Source organism: Harpia harpyja, chromosome 12 (assembly GCF_026419915.1).
Source record: "Harpia harpyja isolate bHarHar1 chromosome 12, bHarHar1 primary haplotype, whole genome shotgun sequence".
Classification (NCBI taxonomy): Eukaryota; Metazoa; Chordata; class Aves; order Accipitriformes; family Accipitridae; genus Harpia; species Harpia harpyja.
In genome coordinates this window covers 27,055,132-27,082,207 of record NC_068951.1, presented here as the reverse complement: position 1 = coordinate 27,082,207, position 27,076 = coordinate 27,055,132, and the positions used below count along the sequence as shown (strand labels likewise).

Sequence of the window (27,076 nt, the reverse complement as noted above, 5' to 3'; positions counted from 1 at the left end):
GTTTTCATAGTTGATTGCTGTACTGGTATATGTATTCTCTGGCCATACTTTGCAAGGAGTAGTATTGACCTACGATTGTGCCAAACATTTTAACATTCAGCAGTGTCTTTTTCTTTCTAATATTTAAATGTGTTATTCAAAAGCAAAAAAACTACTTTGTTTTTTTGCCTATACCTTCTGCTTCTCTCCTTCCAGTTCATGGAGCTGGAGGGTCCCTGATTTTTTTTCTCCTCCATGACATAACTTGCTACTCGGGGCCTAGCTTCAAAGGCTGGATCGTATCCAAATGCATTGTTCTTGTCTGTCTGTGTTTAACTGTCATTTAAGTAAAATTGTGGTAATCAAAGAACTAACATTTTATAACTGCTTTTGTTTCCATGTAAGTTGTTATTTCACAAACATGTTTTTAACTTTTAATTACTTTCTAGGTACAAACCTGTGCGAGAGGATGAAGATGGTAATAAGGACTGTGTTGGTGGTAAAAGAGGAAGAGCACAAACTGCTCCCACAAAAACCTCCCCTAGAAATTCTAAAAAGCATGATGAATTGTGGCATGGTGAGTGTGTTGCCTTGCTAGTATGTTAGGTTTGTGAACCTTCTTAAAGGATGGGGAAGAAAAGTGTTTAGAGACACCATAGTGTTTCTTTTAAAGCAAGCATAGTATAAGAAAAGTAAGTATATATTAATACGTGTATTAAAACTAAAGATACTTACTGAATTGTGTAACTAAACTGTTGTAGTAAAGTGAATGCCGTGACTAATGCTACCTAGGCTCCTAATAATCTTGGGAGGGAAGACTTATAATTGACTTATTTCGATAACATACTCTTTTTTCCTGCTAGATGGTGTATGCCCTTCGGTATTAAATCCTCTAGAAGTTTACCTCATATCTACTCCACCTGAAAACATAACATTTGAAGATCCCTCATTAGATGTTATTCTTCTTTTGAGAGTTTTACATGCTATCAGTCGATACTGGTATTACTTGTATGATGTGAGTAGAGCACTTTTAAAATCATTTTCATACTTGATATAGGCAGCTCTGCCCTGAAACACCTTAAAATAGCCTTCTTCCCCTGTCTCCTGCCCCCACCCCCCCAAGACAGAATAAAGCAAATACTATCATTTTCCCCTACCTATTTCTCTAACTTCTGGTAAGATGAAGGCTATAAATTCTTATAGTCAATCATATTTCCTTTAACACACTATAAACACATTTGCCATGCTTTTTCCTTCCTTAAGTTCAAAGAACAGCATCATTCCTGAAAAGAAAATGAGTAGTAAAAATCTACTCAGTCTTTTTTTAATGGCTTAAACTCTGTATGACCAAAGTGACAATGGAAGTTTTTTTTTCTTGTGATAAGCAAATTAGAAGCATAAAAAAAACCTCTTCACAAAGGCTTGGTATTCATTCTAGCATTTCTTTAACTAGAAGTACATTGTTTTTTTAACACAGAATGCAATCTGCAAGGAGATAATTCCAACCTCAGAGTTTATCAACAGTAAACTGACAGCAAAAGCAAACAGGCAGCTCCAGGATCCTTTGGTAATTATGACAGGAAACATACCAACGTGGCTGACAGAACTTGGAAAAACATGGTATGAATGACTTACTGTATATATAGTATTTCTAATTTGAGTTTAGCAGGCCTCTTGGCTGGGCAGCCCAGGTGCATCATATGTTACAAGGCTTTTGAAAGTGCTAGGGGACAGTAGAATGTACTCACAGAAGTCTTGCTAAGACACTTAGATGAATGTTTATGCCTACATTGCATAGTTTAAACCAAATATGGAGGGATAGACTAGCTGCAGACTTTGGACCACTTCTTACAGGAGTTTGAGTCATTCAGAGTTTTCTCATTGAAATAGTAGTACTTGATTATTCAGATCTTTTTTTCTCCTGTTAAACTGCTTAATGGCATTTTTGTCATACGACTACATTTATCTTAGCATATTCAATATAGTACAAAGGAAAATATCTCTATAATTACTGAAAAATATAAATAATTTTAATAAAGCTATATTCATAGTACTTTGTAGTAAGTTGATGCACAGTGTAAGCTGTAAAACTCTTGTACTTGAAACAATGAGAAAACAGTTGACGTTTTGGATTTTTCAAGCACGTTAAAGAAACATTGGTGACAATCGACTGGAAATATGTACTCTAGAGAAACTACTTGGTTTTTCATTTTTAAAATAAGGTCTCTAAATTTCTTCATAGATATTCTAGATAACAAATGAGTATGAATGTATATTATACAAACATCTGTAGCGGTATTTGTTCTGTAAAACTGCCTTTTCACTTAAATGTCAGTGGAGGACTACACTGTTAATGTGCACATGCCTTCAAGAATAGTGAAACTGATAAATTAAAATAAGTTTCTCTGGTAGTCTTTCACAGACTAGTTGAAGTGCTTTTTGAAAATGGTGGAAGGTAGAATGCTGGTGCTGCTGTGTAGGCAGGTTCTACCCCCCCTCCCCCAACCCCCCCTGTCATGGGAGGTTGAACCACCTTCTTAAAATCTTTGATCTAAGTTAGATTTACTAATTGTAAACCAGGTGTGCACAAGTAAAAGAATTTTTATTTTCTGATATAAACTTTGCATAGCCAAGGCATTCAAGTATTTTGAGTTATTTTTCTGGAAGAGTTAAAATTTTCTGGTATTTTTTGTGGTTCCTTCTTATATTAAATTCTGTTTCTAGAATCTTGCTCATAAGCATTGTAACTAAAAGTGTGTTCTGGAAGGCTTCATTTGGAGGCTGCTTTCACCACAGTGTTTAGTAAAGCACTAATTTCAGGCGTACTACCTTTCTATTGTGTTTTAAACTAAACTATAGTCATAGATGCCAGTTGGAACCCAGCTAACTAATCCAATGCTCTTTACAGCCCGTTTTTCTTTCCATTTGATACGCGTCAAATGCTGTTTTATGTAACTGCTTTTGATCGTGATCGAGCCATGCAAAGACTACTGGATACTAATCCAGAAATCAATCAATCAGATTCTCAGGATAGCAGAGTGGCACCGCGACTGGACAGGAAAAAAGTAGGTATATTTTATTTAAAAATAGAATGAATGATCTGTTTATTTTCATATCGTCTTTTAAGAATATCATTCTGAGCAAGATTTACTTGTAAAACTTCGGGTTTTGTAGTATACCGATGAAGGTGAGGTTTGTTTTTATTAATTTAAAAACCCCCGAGTAGAAAGCACAATGTCTTCTAGGTGTCTGCCACTAGGTGGCAGAAGGGGCTAGCGTATGCTACACTTCCTCATATCCTGCTTCCTTTTGAATTGGCATTTTCACATAATTTCTGAAACTATACTCCAAGAATGAACTTTAAGTTTTAGGTTACATTAGTGTTGTTTCCATATATTAGCTTGTAAACCTCCATTTTGCTTTATGTAGAGTTTCAGAAGAATTCAAGCAATAGGATTTAGACCCTTAAGTGTTACCTGAATAAACAAAAAACATTGTCCTTGTATTCTGGGAGAGTATTAAACCTCCTGTCACAACATAATAAAACTAAGCTGTGACTGTTTTAAATTGCGGGAGTCTTGGGTGTCTGCCTTGAGTCTGCAGAGATGTTATCTTAAACTAGGATCTGCTGTATAGTGTAAATCTGCCATATGGTCTTGAATATCTCTGGGGAAAAAACACAAGAGACATGAGAATCTAGTTTAGCTAGAATATAGCTACATAGCTTCCAACATGTAGGAATCCCAGTGCTGGGGGTGGGTGGGTGTTGGTTGTGGGGTTTCTTTGTTTTGAGTTTGTTGGTTGTTTGTGGGTTGTGTGTGGGGTTTTTTTGTTTTGTTTTGGGGGGGGGTGGGGGGGGGTGTTCATGTTTTTTTTTCTTTTTTTTTTTTTTTTTTTAAACCTGCCACTTTCCCTACTAGAGAATCTGCAAGGGCAGGGTATAAGATTATTCCTTTAGGTTGCTGGATTTTGGCATCTTTATTCTGTGTTTTCTTCTCCATATAGTAGTTCGAGGTATGTACCATCATGTGACAACACTTCTCTGCTACATTATAGTGTTACTGCCAGATTCTTGGCAAGACTAGTACCTGTTAGTTATACTGATGTACCGATACTATACAAATGTAAGGCATTGGTTTTTTTATTTTATATTGAACACTTTAATTCTAGTCAGTTTTCATATAGAAGCAAGAATTATTTTATCAAAGTATAAGCTTACAAATTGTTGAACTGTGGAACTATTAGCATGGGGTGGAAAAACTTGCATAACTAATTTTTTTCCTGTTGTAACTGCCTTGGGAGCTGGGACTTAAAGACATAATTTTACTACTTAAAACTTCTCTAATGTGTAGCGCACTGTGAACAGAGATGAGCTGTTGAAACAGGCAGAATCTGTGATGCAGGATCTAGGCAGTTCAAGAGCCATGTTGGAAATCCAGTATGAGAATGAAGTAAGTAATATCAATGCAGTCTAATTTAACCCCTTTTTATTGAAGATTAATACAAAAAAGCTACAGCTTTCCTAGAATGACTTGGTCAGACTTTTGGTCCTTCCCATTGCTGGTGCCACAAAATTTTATCTATTAATTATCCCTAATCCACTTGGTTGTGACTTTTAGTTGATAGGAGAAACTCTCTTCTGATATACTAAATTTCATAATCAGTCTTATTCTACAGAGCACGCTTTTTTTCTAACTCTAAGCAAACAGCTGTGTGTGTTTCCTCTATAATATGATCATTAGGTGGTTAATACTTTTATTCCACTGTTATTCCCTCTGATACGTGGTCTTTCTAAGCTGTCTCAGTCGTATTGTAAATGTTGGCGTAGCTAAGTTCTCTAGATGCTTTTTGCAATGCAGTCTTCTTTATAGCCAATAGTGTACTATATTTCTCAGACTTAAGTAAAGATTTTGATATTCAAACTGACCTAATGGACTCATTTATTTATCTCATTCCCCTTCCTCTCCCCGCACCCTCCCTCCCCCTGAAGGTTGGCACAGGCCTAGGCCCCACGCTAGAGTTCTATGCACTTGTATCTCAGGAACTACAGAGAGCAGACTTAGGCCTTTGGAGGGGAGAAGAAGTGACTTTAGCCAATCCAAAAGGTAAATGTTTTACTACCTAAACTATCAATATTGATCTAGTATTGAATTGATTCTAAGTTGACTTTAATTACATGAATGGCTTTGATTGAAAGAGCACCTCAGTTTGTGGTCAGATAATGTGCTTCATAATAGCGTGTGATAATTTTTGAGCTTTTTTTTTGTGGGTGGGTTGTTTTGGGGGGTTTGGGGTTTTTTTTGTTGTTGGTTTTTTTTTTTGTTTGGGGTTTTTTTGTTTTTGTGGTGTGTGTGGTTTGGTTTTTTTTTGGGGGGGGGGTTAATTTTATAAGAAGCTTTAGGTTATAGTTATCTGATAGCTGCTTTCAAACTTGCATCTGGAATGAAACTAGCAGTGTATGTATTGAACTTTTTTTTTTCCTTTTTTCCTCGACAGGAAGCCAGGAAGGTACCAAGTACATCCATAACCTTCAAGGCCTTTTTGCACTTCCTTTTGGTAGAACAGCCAAGCCAGCTCACATTGCAAAAGTTAAAATGAAGTTCCGCTTTCTGGGAAAACTAATGGCCAAGGCAATCATGGATTTTAGACTGGTGAGAATAAAATGGAAAATGTGATTCTGAAGGGTTAAATGAAAATTCTAGTTCTGACTGTGTTGGGGGAAAAAATAGCATTAAGAGTTGCATGGAATTATTTTCAGCTCTAGCAGTTTGGATGGGGTGGGGGGAGAGGGATGCAGCTGAACTTTTGAGGGGGGAAAGGGTAGTGTATGTTGAAGATCTTTACAGTGGCTTTTGAGACCATAGTGAAAAAAGGAAAAGCCATTGACTGCCATATGTTGCAATCTCTCTCCAGTCTTCTTTCAAGATCATTTTGGGTTTATTATTATTCCAGCTGCTAGCTTGCTGATTGCTCTAATGTATATGCACTAGGCAGTCAGTTGTGTTTTCTCCACTGTAAATTTCTCAGGTAAAAACACTCAGACATGGTGTTTTGGTGTGTGGCAGAACTGAGACTTAGTAAATAGTATTCTAGATCTAGTCAAGATAAAATAGCAAAAGATACAGTTTTGGAAGACAGTTCAATACTAAAAAATGTTTTGATTTCCAGGTGGACCTTCCTCTTGGACTTCCTTTTTATAAATGGATGCTACGACAGGAAACTTCATTGACATCGCATGACTTGTTCAGTATTGATCCAGTAGTAGCCAAATCAATATATCACCTTGAAGATATTGTAAGACAAAAGAAAAGACTTGAACAGGACAAAACACAGGTGGGAAAGTAACCCTAAACTGGAAGAGTGCATCTTCACATATGTTTGGATTTTATGAAGTAGCCGTAACTGAGACTGTATGATAGTGCTTAATACTGATGGTACTAGTGATAATGACTTCATTCTAATAAAGGAATAGTTTTAATGTTATTAAATTAGTGGCTAGTAATTATAACATGGTCTTTTTGTAATGTAGACTAACATTAGAAATTTATTATGGGATTCTTCTGTATGATTAAACACAGGCTAGAAATGGCTAAAACTGCCAGATGTTTGCCTAAGGTAACCTCTCTTTTTGGTTCACTTTGAAAAGGCTAACCGACTTTAATAATGGAGGAAAAAATATCTATCCTTGATTTTTGAACATTCAAAAGGCTTGGCTTTTTTATTGGTTGGTTTAGTCAAACTTTCAGGTTTTCTTGAAGTGCCTTTTGTGGGTTTTTTTCCTCCCCCACTGAAGAGCTTTATGCAGAACTGGTGTAAACTGGCTTCATATGTGAGCATACAGGTTGTTTTATAGATGCAGAAGAGGTTATCCACTCTTAGCTGAAAATAGTACCATTCACTGTTGCGAAGTAGTGATAAAAGGTCTTTGGCATGCATGCTCTTTCTAGCATCCCATGTTAATAGATGGTAGGTGGTAATAACCTGATTTGTAGTCAGTACATCTGCTTTGTTACTAGTGAAGTTATTGCAAGCTTGTGGGCCTTTGTTTCTCTTCACCTCACTGTCTCACTCTCTCTCCTTGATCACTGCTTTTAATTTCCCAACAAGAGTTTGAAAAACCTGAAACCTGGTGGATGAAAGCTGAAAAATGTCAGTATGAATGCTATTAAGTATTCTAAGGAAAAAACATAGCCTAACAGCCTTAGCATATTACACATCTTCTCTTGCAGTAGTATTTTCTAAATAAATAATATGCAAGAAGTTAAAAGTAATTCCAAAATTTCTAGAAAAATGTGTACTGTTAGGTTCTTTCAAGTTTGTCCATTAAGTTAGTTTATTTGGCTTGTCTTGGTTTACTGTTATGTATGAAAAATATGGAAGGAAGGCAAGGAGTACTGTAACAGTATTAATAGTAATATTCTTATAGAAATGTTTGTCAAAACTGCTTTAGAAGTTGTAACTTCTGGATAAGTTAATGTGAATTAATTGTTCTCACTGGTTTTCACTTCCAATTTTTTAGACCAAAGAAAGTCTACAGTATGCATTGGAGGCTCTGACTATGAATGGCTGCTCAGTGGAAGACCTAGGACTGGACTTCACACTTCCTGGGTTTCCTAATATAGAACTGAAAAAAGGGGGAAAAGATACACCAGTCACCATCCACAATTTAGAGGAGTATCTCAGAGTACGTAAAATCAAAGCTAGGACTAAAATTTCTTTATTCTTCCTCAGCTTGCTCCCAAGTAGTTTGTTTCCATATATATTTCAGTTCATTCTCATGAACTGGGCACAGCAATAACTTTCCTATTGATTGCTTCTCTTCTGTACTAGTTTATTACTACAGAAAAATTGTTTGAATCCTAGTTAGTGCACCTGACTGCAAAATTTTATAGTACAAAAAAGTCTGGTTTATACATAATAAAGTAATCAGAAGTATGGTTTTTTGGATAAAAATTGTTGTAGGAAGTGGAGTAGTTTGAGCTGTGGACTTTTCAGAATCTTTTAACAAGTTCCCACATCTGGGTATGATAATGAATTTATTTGCAATAGTGACTTAGTATCTCCTACCCACACTTCAGTGGGCTTTGAACTGCTGTAATAATAGTGAAATTTTTTTTGGAGTCAGACTTAAGAAAACATCAGTTCATTTGGGAATCAAAATTAGAGCAGTAGTGTAAAAAAAAAAAACAAACCAAAACAAAACAACACAAACACCCCCTTCCCTCTCCACCCCCCAGAACAGATAACAAAACAGTGCCATAGCAAGTTGACAGTACACCTACATATTGATTTATTCCCATGTCAGAAGGGACATAAAACCTAGAAAAACAAAAGGGTGATATTGCTGAACAAAGGTAGGAAACTGTTTCTGCATAAGAAAGCATTAAAGGGAATAGGTTAAAAACAGCCTGGAGAAGAGATGAGGAAAGGCAGGAAGAATGCAATATTATCACATGAAGTCATAAGTGGGATGGAGGTTAAGAATGATTGATTGCATCATGAAAAAGCCATTATTCCAATTCCTAAATAATGCATTTTCTGACAGGTTAGTCTGCTGCCGGGTTCACTCTGAGGACTGTTAAAATTTTTCAAGCACTGATAAGAAACATATCTGATGTTTTGGTAGAAATGATTCAGTAAGGGACATAGAAGCTCCTGGATATCAACTGAGAACTTTGCAAAGTTATTCCATAATTGTTACAACTGAATATTGAGCAGTTGCTGTTCATCTTCCAGATTCAAGCTGTTATGCACGTATCCAGTTCTCCTATCTTTACTGAAAGCAAATTCTGCTAAGAATCACTTGCAAAATTAAACATGTTTGGATATAAAGCTGTTTGCAGACTTACAGATGGCCAATGCCAACAACCATGGTTTGTTAGAAACAGCATTTGCACTCCCTATTTACTGAGGAAAGCTGAGCAAGGTTGCTTTCAAGTCTGACTTTTGTACAGTTTGCAGTCAGTTTTTTTTTGTTCTAGGTAACACGTATCAGATATCTGATATGCTGAGGAAGGCTTGCAGACAGACGTCTTGGATGGCCTGTAGTTGTCCTATTGCAGGTCTCTGGTGTTGTAAAGGAAAAGCAGATCACTACAGAAAGCTTGCTCTCTGCTTCTTTCTAAACAGCTTTTGGGACTATTTTCTTTAAGGGACACCTGTGCAGTTTTTCTATCCTTGTCTTTATATTCCTGCCTTATAGAGGAGATTTTAAACTAGATACCAGTGATTAGCATTACAGACTTGATGTGAAGGAAATAAAAAAGATTTCAGAGAGAAAATCAGTGTCCTCTGTATCACAAGTATGATGAATTGCAATTTAGAAACAGTGTATTTAATTTATCAGCTAGCCTGTACAGCTCCTGTGGGTCAGCTGCCGGTCAGCTGCCCTGCTCTTGAAAATGGCATTTTCATTAAAATTTTGTGTGTGTATTACCATTAAAAGTAGTTTATAAAGCTAGAATATCCTACTGTTACTGTTCATGCCTCTCTTGCAGTCATGTCATTCTACCCTCACAGGAGCTACCTTTTATCAGGAAGTAGAACTATTTGAGCTACAAGTATAGTGAAAGACTTTATTCTCTCTCTATCTCCCCCCTCCCCCACCCCCCCCCGCCACCTTCCTTCTGCCCTGTACTATAAAGAGCGAGCCCAACTTGCTTGTTCTAAGTTTGTGGACAAAAAGTTTCTGGAGTGCAGTTTTTTGCCTAGCAATTTGATGTCCTCTTTGAATCCACAAGAACACAGTGCAGTGTAATTTTGGCACACATCCCTGGTCATAAAAAGTAATCACAATTCTAAGTAAGCAACTCTGCTGTTAGAATAGCTATAGAATATTCTATGTTATAGAACACAATACTACAGCCTTCTGTGCTGCTGGTGGTTACTGGCTTCCTCTTCAGTATTACAACCTGATGTGTGAAAGTAGGGGCATGCATCTTACCTGAAATTCAATGCCTGACTCTTTTATAGGGAAAGCTTATCAACAGATCCCAATAGGCTTTTGTATCTGAGAACTTTCTGGACCAAGTAACTCTTCAGTTGTTGGGACAGGGTTAAATACTTGCTTCAGGAGTCCATCAGTATCAGTGAGGTTTTTAATCATATTCAGATGCATCCTTAGATGTCTTTCAGGCTTTTCTCAGCATTCCAGGTCAGAGCTTTTAACACATTTAAAAACCAGTAGCTGTGTGTTGACAACACATTTTTTTATAACCAGCCTTCATTTCCTGCTAGGATTGAGGGTATCCAAGGCAAGTGTAATGATCAGTAGCACTAACTGACAAAAGAATCTGAACTTGGCATGCAATCTGCCATGTATAATATATTGCTTTATTTAGTGGAGAAATACTGGCTACAGGAGACTTAAAAGGAATTCGGTCTTGTTTGTGTCATGTCCCTTTCCCTCTCCCCAGTGATTATTGTTTCAGTATGTGCTGTCCACTTTGGAAGGTGAATTTAGTCCTGAGGGGGTAACTGCAGATACAAAACCAAACCAAAACAAAAAACACACACAAAAAGTCTAGGCTACTGTCTTACTGTCTTTTGCCTTATGATTCTTAACCAAATCCCAGTAACATGAAATGAAATTATTTCTTTTTTCCCCCCATGTATTTTTCCCATGTATTGTTATATTAAGTAGCTTAATATTACAAGAAGACTAAAGTTATGTTTTGTAACTATATATTAGAGAAGGGACCTATATGTTTCCATGGGGGAAACTAATATAATACTGCCAGTGATACCCTAAGGATTTCTGTTTCAGCTGCTGAACTTTAAATGGATATCAGTGTACAGAGAGAACATCTAGTTTAGGCTTCTAAAAATATCTAATAAATGTTAAGCTTTGTTTTAAAATGTTATGTTAAATAGGTTCAGTTTAACCAGCTATTCTGAATTCCATGTATTAAGCTTGTTTTATCAAAAATAAAGGCAAATAAGTTGTTTAAATTCTGCATGAGTTGTGTATTAGGGTATTCTAAACATGGGGTTGTTGGAACTCAAATGACTTTCGTGAATTTGCAATAGCAGACCACATGAGAAAGCTGTAAAGAAAAACCCCAACAAATTCTGTGTCTGTTGCATTGCAGCAACACTGTACTTGCACATATGCAGCAATATGAGCTTATGGATTAAGCCAGAATGAGGCAATGCTGTCGAGCAGCTCCATGAATCAAAGTTCAAACTCTGCCACAACTATAGTGAGCATATGGCTAGGCTTCTGTAGAGTCTTTTTCTGCAGTTGTAGTCTTTTGTACAGTAGTGATCATTCCATGCTTCCTTTGTTCAAATGACTTTTTTTTTTCCCCCCTTCCCTGCAGTTGGTTATATTCTGGGCACTAAATGAAGGTGTTGCCAGACAGTTTGACTCATTCAGAGATGGATTTGAATCAGTCTTCCCCCTCAGCCATCTTCAGTACTTCTATCCTGAGGAGGTTGGTAAATGTGTTTTTACTGATGCTTTTATAACCTTACATCTGTACGTATGGACAGTCTGAACCTAGGTGTGCACTGGATGCAGTGCATTTGTGAGAGTCTGATTACGTTTCTGATGTATGTTTGTAAGACTTGGTGTTCTTTATATTGTATACTTAATCCAGCTTTTCTGAGAAAAGTGCTTAAATTTACGTATGCAGGCTCTCTATATTGGTATGGATACTTCAATTAATTCCTTGTATTGCAGTACCTTTTAATAGCTGTAGATATAGATGTGGATGCTACCTGAATGTTCTATTGAAAAAGTAGTCAGCTCTTTAAGAAAGCTTTCAACAGTAAGAGGAGATTCAGATGAAGGGGTAAAGAATAAGGCTAGTTGGTCTTGCCTTGTTCTTACCACCCACCGTATCAATTTCCTCGTAAAATTCTTACGCTCTTAAGCGGCGGACTCAATTGAGACACAATTATGGCTATCTGGACTAGAAGAGAGAATGTTTTATTACTCTGCCTCTAGGGCATTTATTTGAAGACTGTGCTTTGAAGGGTTTGTTTACCTTCATAAACTTACACCTTTGACTTCATGAAGAAATGTTAAGCATGCTCTGAAGCAGTGTGTCAGCCAAGCTTTTGTGCTACTCTTTTGTTCTTGGTGCTTTGCAGTGTGAGAGTCTCTTAAAGCTGAAACATGTAACCGCTCATAGCGATTCTTCTTCATGTCTCTGTTGGTACTACTTTCAAAGAGTACCACCACCTTTTTTTCTGCAACAAATTTAAGGCTAGTAAAAATGGCAGATTATTCTAGTTTCCTCGGTGTTTTACCCAAATTTCTCTATTTTGTGGTACATGTGATGCTGCTCTGTCTTGTCGTTGTTTGGCATGGTTTGATGCTTGCTTCTGCTTGGAAATTTTAAAATACGGACACTAGTTGGTTGCTAATCTACTAATACGGTTGATCAAAATTAAGCCGTATGAGTAGTGTGAGATATATCTTTTCCTTGATAGAATATACATGGGTGATCTTGTGTTCTGTTGCTGATAGGTATCCAGCCATTTGAACATTTTTACAAACCATTCCTAAACTATTGTAAAGAACTTGTAAAATTTTTTTGCGCATGAACAGAACAGCTAGGTGTGTCAAACCTCTGGTTTTATTGAGACTGGGACTTTACAACTCCTCGTGTATCCTAGAAGGATGTCTGTAGAAGCTTTTAATGTTTTGGCTGTAGCCTGTAATCTCTGCTTGCCCAAATGCATAGAAACAACAGGCAAAATAATTTAAGTACAAAACTGCTACCTGATAGATCCATCTCTGTCTAATGATTGATTTTATTTTTTTTAATTTCAAAGAAGAGCTCAGAGTTCTAAAAAGCAAGTGTAAACACTATTCTTCCAATTCCCCTAGATTTCTTTTAAAATTTAAGATTCCAAAAAGCTAAGGCATTTCTGGTTCTCCAGTGTAAATTGCTTATTAAGACTGTCTCTGTTCCAAGAGATGCATTCAGCATCTCATGTGGTAGTGGATTGTATGCAAAAGCAGACTCACCAGATGAGGCTGTCACTGGGATGAAGCTATTGCATTCAAAGAATTTGGGAGGATTGCTTGGGGTGATTGAGGTTGTTCTGCAGCAAGCCATTCCAGAAAGTAGAATGCTGTAATAGTAGTCAGAAGGGACAGTAGTTGTTCTGCCTCAAGTTCTAAATGGAGCAACTTACTTCCTTGTTTTTCAATTTTATAGTTGGAGCAGCTCTTGTGCGGCAGTAAAACGGACACTTGGGATGCAAAGACTTTAATGGAATGTTGCAGACCAGATCACGGTTATACACATGACAGGTAATACGGTGTTGGTCTTGTTAAAAAATAAATAAGTATTGGCACTAGAAAATACGTATTTAAATAATCTTGATATACTGTTATTCAAGCTAAAGGAATTATATGAAATTTATTTGAAAATATTCATACTGCACTGAATATGAATCTGATGCCATTATTTAAACAAAATAATAATAGCTTGCTTTTTTCCCCTCCTTAGTCGAGCAGTGAAGTATCTCTTTGAAATTCTAAGTAGCTTTGATAGTGAGCAGCAAAGACTGTTTCTTCAGTTTGTGACAGGTAGCCCCAGACTGCCTGTAGGAGGTAGGTTTTGTTTATTACATATTGCTGTATATTAAATCAATATTATTAATGCATATCAGAATAAGTGGATTATTTCAGTATAGGAAAAAATTACTTAACTGTGTGTTTTAGAGGTTCATACCTGTTTGACATTTCTAGTTTCAGAAGTGACTGGGTAGACTTCAGGTAGAATTCTCATAAACTTTGAGTTACTCTCATGACACTTCATTCAATTGACTGTCTCCAGGTTTAATTTATGTTACCAGATAACCTATCAGAGGACAAAAAATAGTTCAAAACTTAAACTAAAAACTGAAACCCCTTAATACTGTATTCCTTGGCTAGAGGTGCATTCAGTTATGACAACAACAAAATGTTGCATTGCTACCTGGAAACAATAATCCCTTTTCTAGAAAGGAGACAATACTACTTTGTTAAAGTGATAAACTTTAATTTTTTTCCCTTTTTGGATTTCAGAATTTAGATGAGAAGCAGAGAGGAAAACTGAGGAATTTGTTGTCTTTGCTAGGGCCCATTATAGAATACACATTTTACCGTATTCTCAGCTGAATGCTTTGCAAGTAAAAACAGAATTTATGCATCTCTTCCATTACTTATGTTCTCTGGGGTGAATAGTTGATTTTTTTTTTTTTAATTTTTTTTTTATTTTAAATTTTTTCTAGAGTTGTTTTAGGGAGAGATGGTGCAGACAGGATTGAGGGTTAGGAGTATAAAAACCTTAGCTGGAGTAAAAAAAAGATACCACAGTCATAGATAATTTCTGAGAATCTTAGAAAATGTGTATAAAACCAACCAACTCTTAAAAATACTATGATTGGAATAAGGTTTTTTACACATACAGAACACAATTAAAAGTAGATATGTCTAGCTTCTCTTTTTTTTTTTTTTTCAATTCATCTTAGAAAACTAATCTACAGACAGGATTTTAGGTATTTTTTTAGCTTGCTACATGGCCTTATAAAGCCATACTCTAAACTTTTAAAAACGGAGATTTAGTCAGTTATGACAATGCATGCTTCTGTAACTGTTAGATGTCTACAGTATTAACTGTGGGTTTTCAAGAGGAACAACCTTATTCTGAATGTCTTTTCTCATTAATAGGCTTTCGAAGTTTGAATCCTCCATTGACAATTGTACGCAAGACATTTGAGTCTACAGAGAATCCAGATGATTTCTTACCCTCAGTAATGACTTGTGTGAACTATCTCAAATTGCCGGACTATTCAACTATTGAGATAATGCGTGAAAAACTCTTGATAGCTGCAAGAGAAGGGCAGCAGTCATTCCATCTTTCCTGATCACAATGAAAAATGCAATGTCTGCCTGTTACAGCAAAAGAGAAACTCATGATTCTTTTCTAAATATATCACCTGAGTCAAGGAAACGTGTTACGCCTTCTTGTTGTAGAAAAACGGCTTGCAGATTATAAACAAAGACACTTGGTTGATATTCATTAAAGGCCCCTATGGACTTAAAGTGATCAGGCCCTAAAAGTTGTTGTGACAAGGTTTCTTTAGCAAGTTCTTGTTTAAATTATCATTTATTTGATGAGTGAAGTTTTTAACTTGCTTTGCTGTGTGAAATTTAAAAAGGGATGTTTTTCCAGGCTGGAACAATAAATGTCGCTGTGCAGTTTAATACTGGGCTGTGTGTATCCATCTAGCTAAAAGTTTTTCCTCCAAAGACAACTTTTGTACATAAGTACAGAAATTAAAATACACCATGTATTTGACGAATCTAGTTTAGTAGACTAGTTCTGTGTACCCTCACCTGCCTCTAATTTTACCCATCCTCATGTATTGTCTGATGTGCAATTCACTTGGTTCTTTTTGTGTGCAACATTCAACAATTGTTATGTTTTGGTTAGCATGGGCATTTAACTGCTCCATGCCTCTTTCTGATTAAGATAATTTAAATTTTACTGAAATCAAATATATATTGTCAATATAATTCAGCCTTTGTAACTAGGTAGAACCTTTCTTATAGCATAGTTTTACTGTAGTGGTAGGATATAATGGCGACAGTCTTTACCAGTCGACACTCTAGAGCTGTTTACACAGTGATTCAGGCAGCAAAAGCCTCTTACTAGAGGCAAGGAAGAATTATTTCTTTCATATAGTTGAAGTCCAACAGCTTGGGCTGGCCAGTGTGTATTGTGGTAAGGCCAGAGCATTTCGAATTGATGTAAAGTTTTTTAAAAGACAAATTAGTTGTTTCATTCCCTGTTTGAGTAAACAATTTTCTTGTTCTTGATCTAAGTTCCTGGTTACTTTTGTAGGGTTTTTTTTTCTTTTTTTTTTTTTTTTTTTTTTCCTCCCCAGCGCTAGCTTGGAACAAACAGTTCAGCCTTTGTCTTTTGACACAGATAAAGCACCTGTAAGCAATGCTCTGTCCAACTGTTTTATGTGCTGATTTCTCAAATCTGCAATAATTTACTCCATCAGGTTAATGTTTTTACCTGAATATAAATAAAAAAGTTTGCTTCACCTTTTTGTTCATAGTTTTGTACTGTATGCATAAAGTTCAATTGTGTAAATTACTGTAATGCAAGTAAATCATCCTAAATCTACTTGGCTAACAGCCTGCAACTTGTGGATGATTTACTACTAAAACAAGACCTTTTAAGACCTCCAACTTAGAGGGAAATTTTTTCCTTTCTATGGGTTAAAAAAACGGGCAATTACAAATATTCCTGAGATGTATCTGCTATTAGTTCATCTCTATGAAAATGTGATAGTTAATTACTTTTATTCAACTTTGAGAAATCAAAATTCATTTCAGTGCTTAGAAATTGTTAAATTCTGGCTAATCAGGCTAGTGTTTCCCCTAAACTAACAAGTTTTCTTTTATCTAGCTGAAGAACTTGTACTTCCAGAATATGTAATGGACATTCTTCCAGTGAACATTCACAGAATTACATGTGGTTGCTCATACCAGTGCCACTGAAATGTAATGCAAATCTGTCATGAGCATGAGTAGAATGTGAAATCCTTGCACAAAGAACCTGATAACTGAACAGTTTCTACTACCGTATTAAAACTGAAAGAAGGCGCTTCACACTGTACATATAATAATGGTAGCGCACAGTGCGGCATAGTTTTCATAAAACTTCAAGGCAGTGTTTAAACTATGGACTGGTGTTTAAATTGTTCTGATAACTTGATCAAACTGAGCACAAAAAAGTGTTTATAGTGTGTGGATAGCAATTTGTTCATTTTTTAAGGTTCTATATTTTAAAAAAACTGACTTGTGTAAAAAAAAAAAAGAAAAAAGCTAATATTTTGTATTAAAATATCATGTGTATTGATATTTTTTTACCCATGTTGTCTCCCTCTAGAATCTGGCTTTCATTGACTTAGAAATTTTGAGGAGCTTTCAAATTTGATATATAGCCATTGATGTAACTGTTTTAGTGGGAAAATAAGTTGTTGGTTGCCTGTTTAAAAAGGAAGGAAAAAAACAAATACCTGTGATGACAATTTTTGTTGTGCTGGCTGTCATTTTCAGCACAGACTAAGGATGTAGTTGGCCTGAAAAGGGAATGAAACCCTTCTGGGTGACACTCTTTTTTCCTACCAAGGGCAGCTTTTAGTGTATTAGAAGAGCAGTCTGGCTTAAAAGGCAGAGATAGTAAATTATAAGAATAAATTGAAGAGTCACAGTTTGCATGACTACAATACTTTCCTACAAACAGAAATATAGTGTCTAAGAGTAGTTTAGAACAAGTGGAGGGGTGGGGCAAGATGTTAGGGATTCAGGAACTTTGGATTAAGGGAAAAGCTCACTAAAATCAATCATAGGTGTGTGCGGATGCCTGTTGAGGACTATATAGCCCTCAGAATAATGTGTAGTCATCTTAGTACTGAACTGCTTTGTATACCTTTATAAGGTATAATAAAAGGTACAATAAGAAGTCTTATTTTTGAAAGTAGAGGCTTTTTTTTAACATGGTAAGTTCAGCTGGTTTTGGAGAACACCAGCCATCAGTTACTATTTTGGATGAGTTTCATGTCCTTCTAAATTAACAAGAGCAGCAAAAAGTCATTAATGGAAAAAAGTGCCATCCAAGCGTTGATAGCTGCTACTGTGAACTTGTGCAGTGATTTTGTTGTTTGGTTTTTTTTTTGTTAGATGTTCGCTTTATACAGAAATCTTTTGTGTAGGCAACATTTAAGTAGTATCACATCTGGCATGAATTAGTAAGCTGTAGTGCTTCTTTACTTCATATTCTGTAGGAAGGTGCACAAGAATTAATTCCAAGTGTGTAAAATCCCCATGCCCGCTGCCAGACTTAATCAGATATTCAAATTATGCAAACTGCTTGCATAATTGAATTGCCTAGATTCTTTTTTTTTCTTCCTTTCCCCCCTCAATCGTATGTTTTCTCTATCTCCTTTCCCTTACTGAGCTCTCCTCTGCTGAGAAGGTGGGTGCCTAAGGGCAGGGACTGATGAAATTCCAAGTGCCTGTGTCACTTGTGCCCTCTTTTCTGGCCGCTGCTGGAGGTCAGTCGGTTGTCTGTAGAGTTTCTGGGCCCTGTCCTGTCTCTTCAGCAACCTGTCTTCAAATGAATAATACCAGTTTCCATCATCTGAGAAGCCTGTACCTCTGCAGAGGGCTTTCTAACAGGACATTAGTCTACCTGACTTCAGGGATAATGCTTTGTTTTTAATGTGAATGTGCCTCCCCCAAGCCAAAATGCTTTTCTGTAGCTAAAGCTGGTGGCAGAATGGAGAAAAATAAAAAGCTTTGCTGAGATGGATGAGAATAAGTTTGGAAGTGAGGCAAAATCTTACTGGTAGTTGAGCCTTTTTAGGGCTTGTTGTGTTTGTCTTGTACTTTACTTTCCCAGTCTCTTGATAGCTTGAACTGGAAAACCTCGAAGCCATGTGATCTCTTTCTGTGATCTTCCGGGAATTTCACAGCTGCATGCTCTCAACTTGCTGTATCTCTCCCAATGCATTGTTTTTAATAGTTTTTCTCAGATGAGTATAGCTGGTTGCTCCAAGAGTAGTAGCTGTCACCTCCACCTCAGTGCACCAGCATAAGCTGCATGGTCACACACATGTTAACAGAACATTAATGCATGTTTATACAGCACATAAACAAATTTCCTAGCTCTGCTGCCTGTGACTAACAGTGAATGGTTCAAGGAGTAACTGCTTTAGTGGGCTGGGGTAGAAGATGCCTTTAGGGGAGTACTATGTCCTTGTCTCCTGGGATTGAAACGTGCATGTATTGATCAGACATCAAGCTGGTTTGGGAGTGGAGGAGGGACAGGTCTTGGGTCTCTTCTTTTGCGGTGTGTATCTGGGGAGTCATGAAATCTTGAACTGTAAACAGGAGAATTAAGCAGAGGGGAAATGGTGATGATACATCCAATATTTTCAAGGCACTAGATTAAAAGTTCCTGATAGCTCTAGATCTAGTTTGGCAGCAACTTCTGGAAACCTAGTTCAAAGAGGAAAAAGAGAAGAAAAAGGAAAAAAAAAGGGGGGGGGGGAAACAATCTCAAGCCAAAAAAACCCCCAAACCAAAAAACCACACCACCCTAAAAGGAGTAATAGCAGAGATGAAAGTGTGCGCCCACCCCCCCCCCCAAAAAAAAAAAAAAAAAAAGAGGGAGGGAAATTCCTAACTCTGGTGACATCTTCCTGTAGTTAAGAAGGAAACTGCCCAGTTCAAGCTGTAAGCAGCATGTTGGGGTAAAGCAACAAGTGTGTTGGGGGGGGGGGGGTGTTTGTGGGGGTTTTGGGGGTTTTTTTTGGTCCTGTCTCTCTCTGTCCTGTTCCCCCTCCTTTAGTATTAGACTGTGGCTATCACTAAGACCCTATTAAAGATAGAGGTAGATAAGCCTTGGGGAAAATGTGAGACAACCACCACCCTACCCTGTTGTCTGAGAACAGGGAGAGGTGGAAGGAGGAGGTTTCCCTTTGCAAAGGTAAGCTTAAACACAAGGTATTTTTATGTACTGAAACCCAAGGCAGGTTGATGCTATGGAGATACTTAAAAATAAAGCAGTTATCCCATCTCTACAGCTATTTCCCAGATTATTTCCCAACTGTACAACTGAGAGAAAGGTAGAGAGAAAAGATATGAGATTTCATGAGCTGTCTGTAGATCACTCTTGGCTGCTACCTGCTTTTAACTGTCCTGGATGGTGGGATCCTACAGGAAGGGAGAATAGGGGATTTTTAGATTTTTGCCCTAGTATGGAAAACTACTACAACAAATTAGCAGCAGAAATTGTGGCAAATGGCTAACTGTATTCAATGATATTTTTGTGGCATTTAACTCAGGAGCTAGACGTTACGGACTCCTGCTTCATCACTTTGCCTGTCCTCCTATTGTTTGGTTCCTTATTCCTGTGGCATCTTGTGGCTGTTTCATATAATGGATGAGGTTAAATATTTGAGACTTTTTAGTGTAACTTTTCTGATAGTATCAGGATACATTTCGTAGATCTTTGGTAAAGTAGAACCTATGCTTTCAGGGAAGACAGCAACTTTCACTGATGCTTTGTAGTGAGTTAGTGAAATGGGTCACAGGAGTAAAAACAGAATTTAGTAAAATTTTTTCTGGTTTAGGAGGCCCCTCAGCTACAAATGATGGGAAATGGAATATTTAAGGCAAATATCACGTATATGGCTTTAGTCTTCCTTTAGCTGCTATCCAAGGTATTCTAGGCTAAATATAGGCCTGTCTGCAGCTCTTCTGTCCTTAGGACTTCTTGTATGCAGAAGCCTCTTCGGCAGGCAGGCGATGCAAGCAGTGATCCAGAAATAGTTAGCCAATCTAGGAGGTGGCACTTTATTTCCTAGCCTCTTCTTCCAACCTTTTTTCACAGATTATTACTTCTATGTATCAAAACTGTTGAGGCATTGGCTAAACAATGAAAACTTCCTACCTGATTATTTTTTTCCTGAAGCCAGTATTTCCCATAGTCTGTGCTATGCTTTTCAAACAAATGGCAGTATTTAATCTTTATGCCTTCGTTTTGTAGCTTGGCGTGCTTAATTTACTGAAAGTATTCATGTTACTAATAATTCGGAAAGGTTTCCCACAGTTTTGACATTTCCTTGATATGCGAAGGAGCAAGCCTTGTTCTGGAACAATAAAAGTATAAATGCTATTCAAAAAAACCTGCTTTAAAATGGTTATCAAACAGTAAAATTATCCCCATCTTTAGTAACACTAAGTTCTAAGACTGATAATTTCCAATTTATGGCCAGCAGTATCAGCTACTTTTGCTAGATCAGAAATGAGAGGTAAAGGGAGAAAATGGCTGGAGAGCAGCTCTGCAGAAAAGGGCTGAACACAGGTCAGCAGTGTGCCCTGGCAGTCAATGAAGGCAACAGCATCCTGCGCTGCATTAACAGGAGCGCAGCTGGTAGATCCAGGGAAGGGATTATTCCCCTTTGCTTCATATCCCCAGGGAACAGATTGTGCGGTCTCTCTGGGCTTTTCATGACCCAACTGGATAAATCTGTTTTAGTAAAACATGTTGCATTTCTAAAATTAGCTATCTGTAGAATTTAAAATCAAAACTGCATGCAGGCATTTACTACTGACTGAGAATCACAAAAAGTTGATATGCATCTTAAATAGTCTTGTGCTGTTTTGTGCTACATCAGTCCTATCAATTTTAAGTTCAATGGGAGAAATTTATATGCAGAGAGAAAGGTTTTCTAAATTTTCCAATAAAATGAATGGAAATGACAAGGGTCTTTATTACAGCTGCGGATTATGAATAATCTCCCCTTCAGAGAACTCCACCTGACTGAAAATTACAGGCCTTAATTATTTCTATTTTTCTTAAAAGGGTTTCAACTTTCAAAAGTTTTTCTGGCATCTTATTTCTGTTTTTAATATTGAATGAAGTGGCATTTACCTGCATTCAAAAGCTGTTATGTCTTTGTTCATCTCTGTCCTAGCAGGTGGCTGGTCGTTTGCAATTTCTTCCAGAGTAAGTAGTTAACATGATTTGACAGCAATTACGGAGAGATGCCATAATTCCATACAGGATTTTCTAGAAAGAGCAGTTCTTACAGGTATTAACCAAAAACAACATCCTGAAAACTGCCTAAAAATTGAAAGATTAGGTAGAACTAGGAGTGTGAAATGCAAAAGACAGGAAAAAGTTCTACTCCCATCCCACATGTGGAATTTGAAAAATGAGTACCCATACATGAGTGACCACAGCAGTGCTGTGTATGTCCATGGTGATGCTCAAGATGTTTATGATCATGTTATATAATTAACCTTCTGCTTTACACTGTATTTGCAAATTTTTAGTAATATGTACTTGCAAAATACATTTTCTACTGAAAGCTTGCTGTGCCGTTTACAACAGATTAATTTAGCCTTGATCCTATGAAATGTATGGGCAAAAGAACAGACAATAAGATGCTGTTTGATATCAGATGCCTGTTTTTTTGAGACCATTGTACATTGTAGCTGCCAGTAAAATTTGATATTGTTTTTGACAACTGTGGGATGCCTGATTTTGGGTTGATATAGATCCTCCATGTCCATAACAGTGTAAACAGAAAAACATGTAGCAAGAAGCTACTGATTAGTTGAGATCAAGTAGGATTTCACTTTATGTATCAATTATTTTGTTAGAGGTTTTTATGGATGCACCAAGCAATCTTTGTTAATACAGTTTCATAGAAAAACATCTGTCTTAGGAATGACAGTGAAAAAACAGTGATGGGAGTTAAAGCTAGAAAGACAGCATATTATAGGAGGAACATATGGCTTCATGACCTAATGAGGCTGACACTGTAACTCCACAGCTATCTGCCTCTTCTCTAGCAGCGTTGATCTCTTAGATATATTTACCTCTCTGAAAAGTAAGAGTGTAAGTAATGTATAAGAGAAGTTGTATTAGGTAGACAGAGTGGATAGCTTTACAACAAATCCTTCAACCTGAATGTGGAAGCAGTATTAGTAATAAAATAGGGGGAGACTGTACGGTACCAACTTTATATAGCTATACATTACTTTTCATCTTCTGTTATCCTTGTTATTGTTGCTACATACATTATATGTTACAATTGCTGTCCCCATTCTTGGTTTCCCATTTTTCTCCTTTCACAGCTTATTTTTTCAGTAATCTTGCATTCAAACGTGTTCAACTGCTACCTTCATATTAATGATTTAAAGGTTTTATCCCTCTGTGCTGGATCAGACTATTTCTGACCAAATTCCAGTCTTGATGTAACACCACCAATGTCCAGATGTTTAATATCTGTAAGATATCTGTAAGTCCCAAATAAGGCTTTTAATCATTCTTGCAAGAGCTTTAGAGCTTTAGCTTTTTTTTTTTTTTTTTAAATACAACCATCTTCCCTGTCAGTCTGGCCTCAAACTCAAAAATAGATTCTTATATCCATACTGGATCTGAATGTGCTGATGCTTTCTGCTTAACAGGTCCTCTCTTATCCACATATATCTTTCAATGGATATATCATATCCATCACATAACTGGCATTTTTGTTTACGCTTTCATTTTTTTACTAGTAAAGACAACTTTGCTTTGCTTATTCCCATTCAAAGGACAGATACGCAGACCACTTTTAGTCTATTGCTTTGCTTTTGTCAACCATCTCTTCTCTCCATGTGTATCTCATAGCTCCCTTTTCTCCACCACAGTAAATATAAAGTTCTTGTCTTTCAATGCTCCATAAAAGCACCTTTGTTCCCTCTCCTGTTCTTCATCGCACACCTGTACATATTCTCAGGTTACCTCAGACACCTTAAAATTAATCTTTAAAAAGTTTCTTTGCCATAATGTTTACCGCAGAAATGATCATGATAAATGACAATTGCTGTCTATGCTTATGGCTTGTGATGGTTGATACTGTCTGTGTCCTTTGTGCTGTGTTGTCTTTCTGTAATGCCTGGCTTTGCCCTCTCTTGTGCTTTAATCGTAAGCTTTTTATAGTGGAGAGCTTTTTTTGTTCTTTCTATGTACAGCACCAAACAGAATGTGGTTGCAAGTAGAGTGTCACAGAACTGTTACCCAATCTGGAAATATGAGCAAAAAATTACCAGCTGCCAGGGATTTACTTTTAATCTTTTGTGAGAAAAGGAAAAAAAAAATTAGCTATTAAATTTGATTGTTATCTAAGGGAAATAAATTAATAGCAATAATTTTAGCTTTTTAATAATTGTCAAATGGAACTAGGCAATTCCCGTTAGTTGTCAATATAAATATTTTTATCAAAGATATTATGGCTCTTTCTGTTATTTCCTTTAGGAGGCCTACCTATTTGATTATTAATCATGAAAATGCATATGTTCACACCTGAATCAATGCAAAGATCAGAATAATATATAAAACTATGTAATAATGTCTTTTAAACTTCGTGTTATGGTCATATAGCTTTAAAAGGTGTTAATAAATCTAGGCTATGTTTGCTTTGTATTGCACAATATCAGCAGAACAGCTTTCCAAAGGCCAAATCTGTACCTTTCATTCAGTTTTTATAGTAAAATTACTCTGTGTGATGTCCTCTTCTTACTTGGCCAAGGCCATTTATGAAATTTACTGGCAAATTCAAGTTAAGCACATTTCTTCAGAGCTTGCCTCATTTTTCATTTGTTGGAGCTTTATTTAAGTGTATGACTTTCTCCTCTAGAACTAATCTAACAGGGATTAGATATCTTCCATTTGCTGCTATGCGGTACACAGCATGGGTATGTGCTGTACTGCTGCTTTTCTAAACAGCGTGGTGTTTGTCAGAGAGACTGAGCTACAGCACCTATACGCATAGCTGAAGCTGTCGAACAGATGACACAGATTATTTCTGCCATATGCTTTTTTGTTAAGAAGTAGTACTTAATATCTTGCCTTTCTGGCTATGGAGAGTAGAAAAAATTCATGTGACAGTGGAAAACCAGACGCCATGAGATTTATCCCTTGCTCTATATGCAATCAAAGAGAGCACTTTGGTTTTCAAGTTCACAGTTTACACACCTTTATTTAAAAACTTCAGTAAACTTGCTGATATCATTAACTCTGTTCCTCTTTTTTCATAATTATGCCATTTTTTTGCAGAATTTATAATCACTGAGGAAGAGAACAGTTTGCTTTACAGTGATCAACACCGTGACACTGTCTTCTGCAAAACCAACCAGCCATCCTCCCAAAAGCAAAAGCTTCATTTACAGAGGTACCACCTAATACAAAAGCCCTGCTTGCCTGATAAAGGTCATTTGTAACACTGTAGCACACACCAAAAGTGTGTGCGCTAGATGTTGAGATAATTAGACATATATCTTTGAGATAGCATGCCAAGTTTTTATGACTTAGATTTCTCATTACTTGAACAAAAACCTATGTGCTGGGGACTTCAGTATGTGCCTCTCTACTCTGGAGAATCCTGTAAGCATACTTTCTTTCCTTGTAGTTAATAGACACAAAAACACTTTAAATCAAAAAAAAAAAGAAAAAAGAGGTAAAGCTGAATGTGGAATATAAATGAATGATTCTGCATTTCCTATTTTGAATTATCGAGTCATTAAACCATGTAAGAGCATGAATTTTATAGCCACTCATGGAGGTAAGCAAGAAGACATTAAGAAAAAATAAAAAATTTGCTGTTGCTCTGTTTTTGTGCTAGACAGTAGGATAGTATTTGTCACTGCTGTGTTAGTACAAAAATGTCTTGTGTGTAGCCATAAAGATGAAAGTAAGCTATGTAATGTTTTTAGTACTGTAGATTTCTATAATTTTTTGGTAGTAATTTCAGAAACATAAAATATTAATATATAATTTATTCACCCAGAACTAAAAGTAAAGGGAGTAATTCTACCCACTAGTGTGTTATACAGGATCTGCCAGCCTGACAGAAGCCAGGTTGGCATATTCAAGTCACTCCCTAAGATTTTTGAATTGGGGTGTGATACATCCTAAGCCACTTTCTGTCTGATTATCTCAAAGACTGAATGATTCTAGTACTAAGGTACAGATTAAGGATATCTATATTTTGTGTTCCCAAGTCCCAAGACATTCAGAGCTTGAATGATACAGCCATGTTTGCATAATACTGCAGCTGACCTAGTGAACGCTTACCAGACAGCACCTATCCTGCTATGATTACTGAAAGCAATTAAGAATCTTTATTTATATTTGCATTAGTAATACATTTCACATCGGGTATCATATTTATTTGTTTATTGTAACTTATGTGCATGTGACATTTACACAGTCTGGCATTTATTTCTCAAGATTTTTATGGTATAAGGAAAAGCCCATGTAATTTTTTGGCCTATTCCCTATGAAGTTTTTACAGGCCCACAGTAAGCTAAACATATTGCTTGTTTTCTCAGAAACCAATAAATGTTCATGGGAGATGACTGCATGAAGAAAATGTATTTGCAGTGATTATACAAGGAGAAATGGTGAGTATTTAACTTTTATTGCCATGAAATGTCCATGTGAGCTATAGCACATTAGTCTTAATATAGTGACCGAAAGATGTTCAGTTCATCTAAAAGCATGTTAACAAATGGCTCGATCTTAGTGTAGAATCACCTACAGAAGTAAAAATGCTATGTAAATAACTCTGATAGCATGTAGCTCCTCAGTGAGAAAAAAGTAAAACTAGATCCAATGGGTGACTGATGAAACTAGATTAATTCAGATTAAAATTATGTTTTAAATTCTTGAGAAAAATTCTCAATACCTAGTCTTCATTTCTTGTGGTCTTCAAATAAAGACTGGATACTGTAAACTATGCATATTTCTCGTCTTGACATAAAATAAATGAGAGAGGTTTTTTGTGGGAGGCCTAATGAAAATTGCCCTAGAACTGTCTTAAAATATTACCATTTTGTTTTCAAAAGGTTTTAAGAAACAGTGGATACAATATAACAAGCTATCATTAACACTGACTGTTGACTATGTGGAATACCAGTACATGTCCATTCCCTCTGCAAATGGCACTGATACCTTGATTATGTCAAGTCTCCTTTTCCCTAACTTTCAATTGATGTTAACAACATGTATATTGCATAGTGCCCCCTTTTTCAGTATAAGTGCTTGTCATACTGGCTTCATTGTTTTCCCATGAATAGTGCATATATGACATTTAATCTGATTTTTTTTTACAGAATTTACAGCCTAATTGTTTTCTATAGCAAGCTTTATGATTGTGTAAGTCAGTAGTTCAGAGCTATAGGGTGAGTTTTCTACTTACCACTGGCTTTCTGTAGGAGGTTAGACAAGAATGCAACTTGTTGGTTAGGTGTCTAAATAGTTTAGGATCTGGGCTGGAGCTTGAGCTGTAAAATTGGGATAATATCACTTCCCCACCTCAGTGGAGGGTGGTGAGGAGGTGGCGAGTTATGATCAGCACTGAGTAAGTTAACTGGGAGCCTGAAAATTGAACCTATAAAGGAGTCAAGGTATTTTGTGGATCCACATTTACTAAAGTACCTGTATATATCTCTTATTTGAAAGAAATGCTTAGGGAGAGAATGAAATTGAAAAAAACAAGGTTGGACTGAGCCATAATC

The 27,076-nt window shown here is 36.5% G+C and overlaps 1 protein-coding gene and 1 long non-coding RNA gene across 15 annotated transcripts in view; both read left to right on the top strand.

Moving 5' to 3' along the window:
- TRIP12 (thyroid hormone receptor interactor 12) overlaps positions 1-16,035 on the top strand; it is an 80,894-nt gene extending 64,859 nt beyond the window's left edge. For all 14 annotated transcript variants that reach the window (XM_052804164.1, XM_052804163.1, XM_052804156.1 and 11 more), the window contains 13 exons: positions 429-556; positions 843-994; positions 1,457-1,599; positions 2,888-3,044; positions 4,332-4,430; positions 4,970-5,084; positions 5,476-5,630; positions 6,148-6,312; positions 7,499-7,663; positions 11,301-11,414; positions 13,152-13,246; positions 13,446-13,549; positions 14,651-16,035. In XM_052804164.1, the coding sequence (XP_052660124.1) occupies positions 429-556; positions 843-994; positions 1,457-1,599; positions 2,888-3,044; positions 4,332-4,430; positions 4,970-5,084; positions 5,476-5,630; positions 6,148-6,312; positions 7,499-7,663; positions 11,301-11,414; positions 13,152-13,246; positions 13,446-13,549; positions 14,651-14,847 (1,789 nt within the window). In that variant the 3' untranslated portion in view covers positions 14,848-16,035. The remainder of the gene's footprint in view (positions 1-428; positions 557-842; positions 995-1,456; positions 1,600-2,887; positions 3,045-4,331; positions 4,431-4,969; positions 5,085-5,475; positions 5,631-6,147; positions 6,313-7,498; positions 7,664-11,300; positions 11,415-13,151; positions 13,247-13,445; positions 13,550-14,650) is intronic.
- A 3,318-nt stretch (positions 16,036-19,353) lies between these two features.
- LOC128149621 (uncharacterized) lies at positions 19,354-26,194 on the top strand. The gene is made up of 3 exons (XR_008237712.1): positions 19,354-19,490; positions 24,615-24,729; positions 25,889-26,194. It is a non-coding gene; the product is annotated as an uncharacterized LOC128149621 (long non-coding RNA).
- Positions 26,195-27,076: the final 882 nt, after the last annotated feature.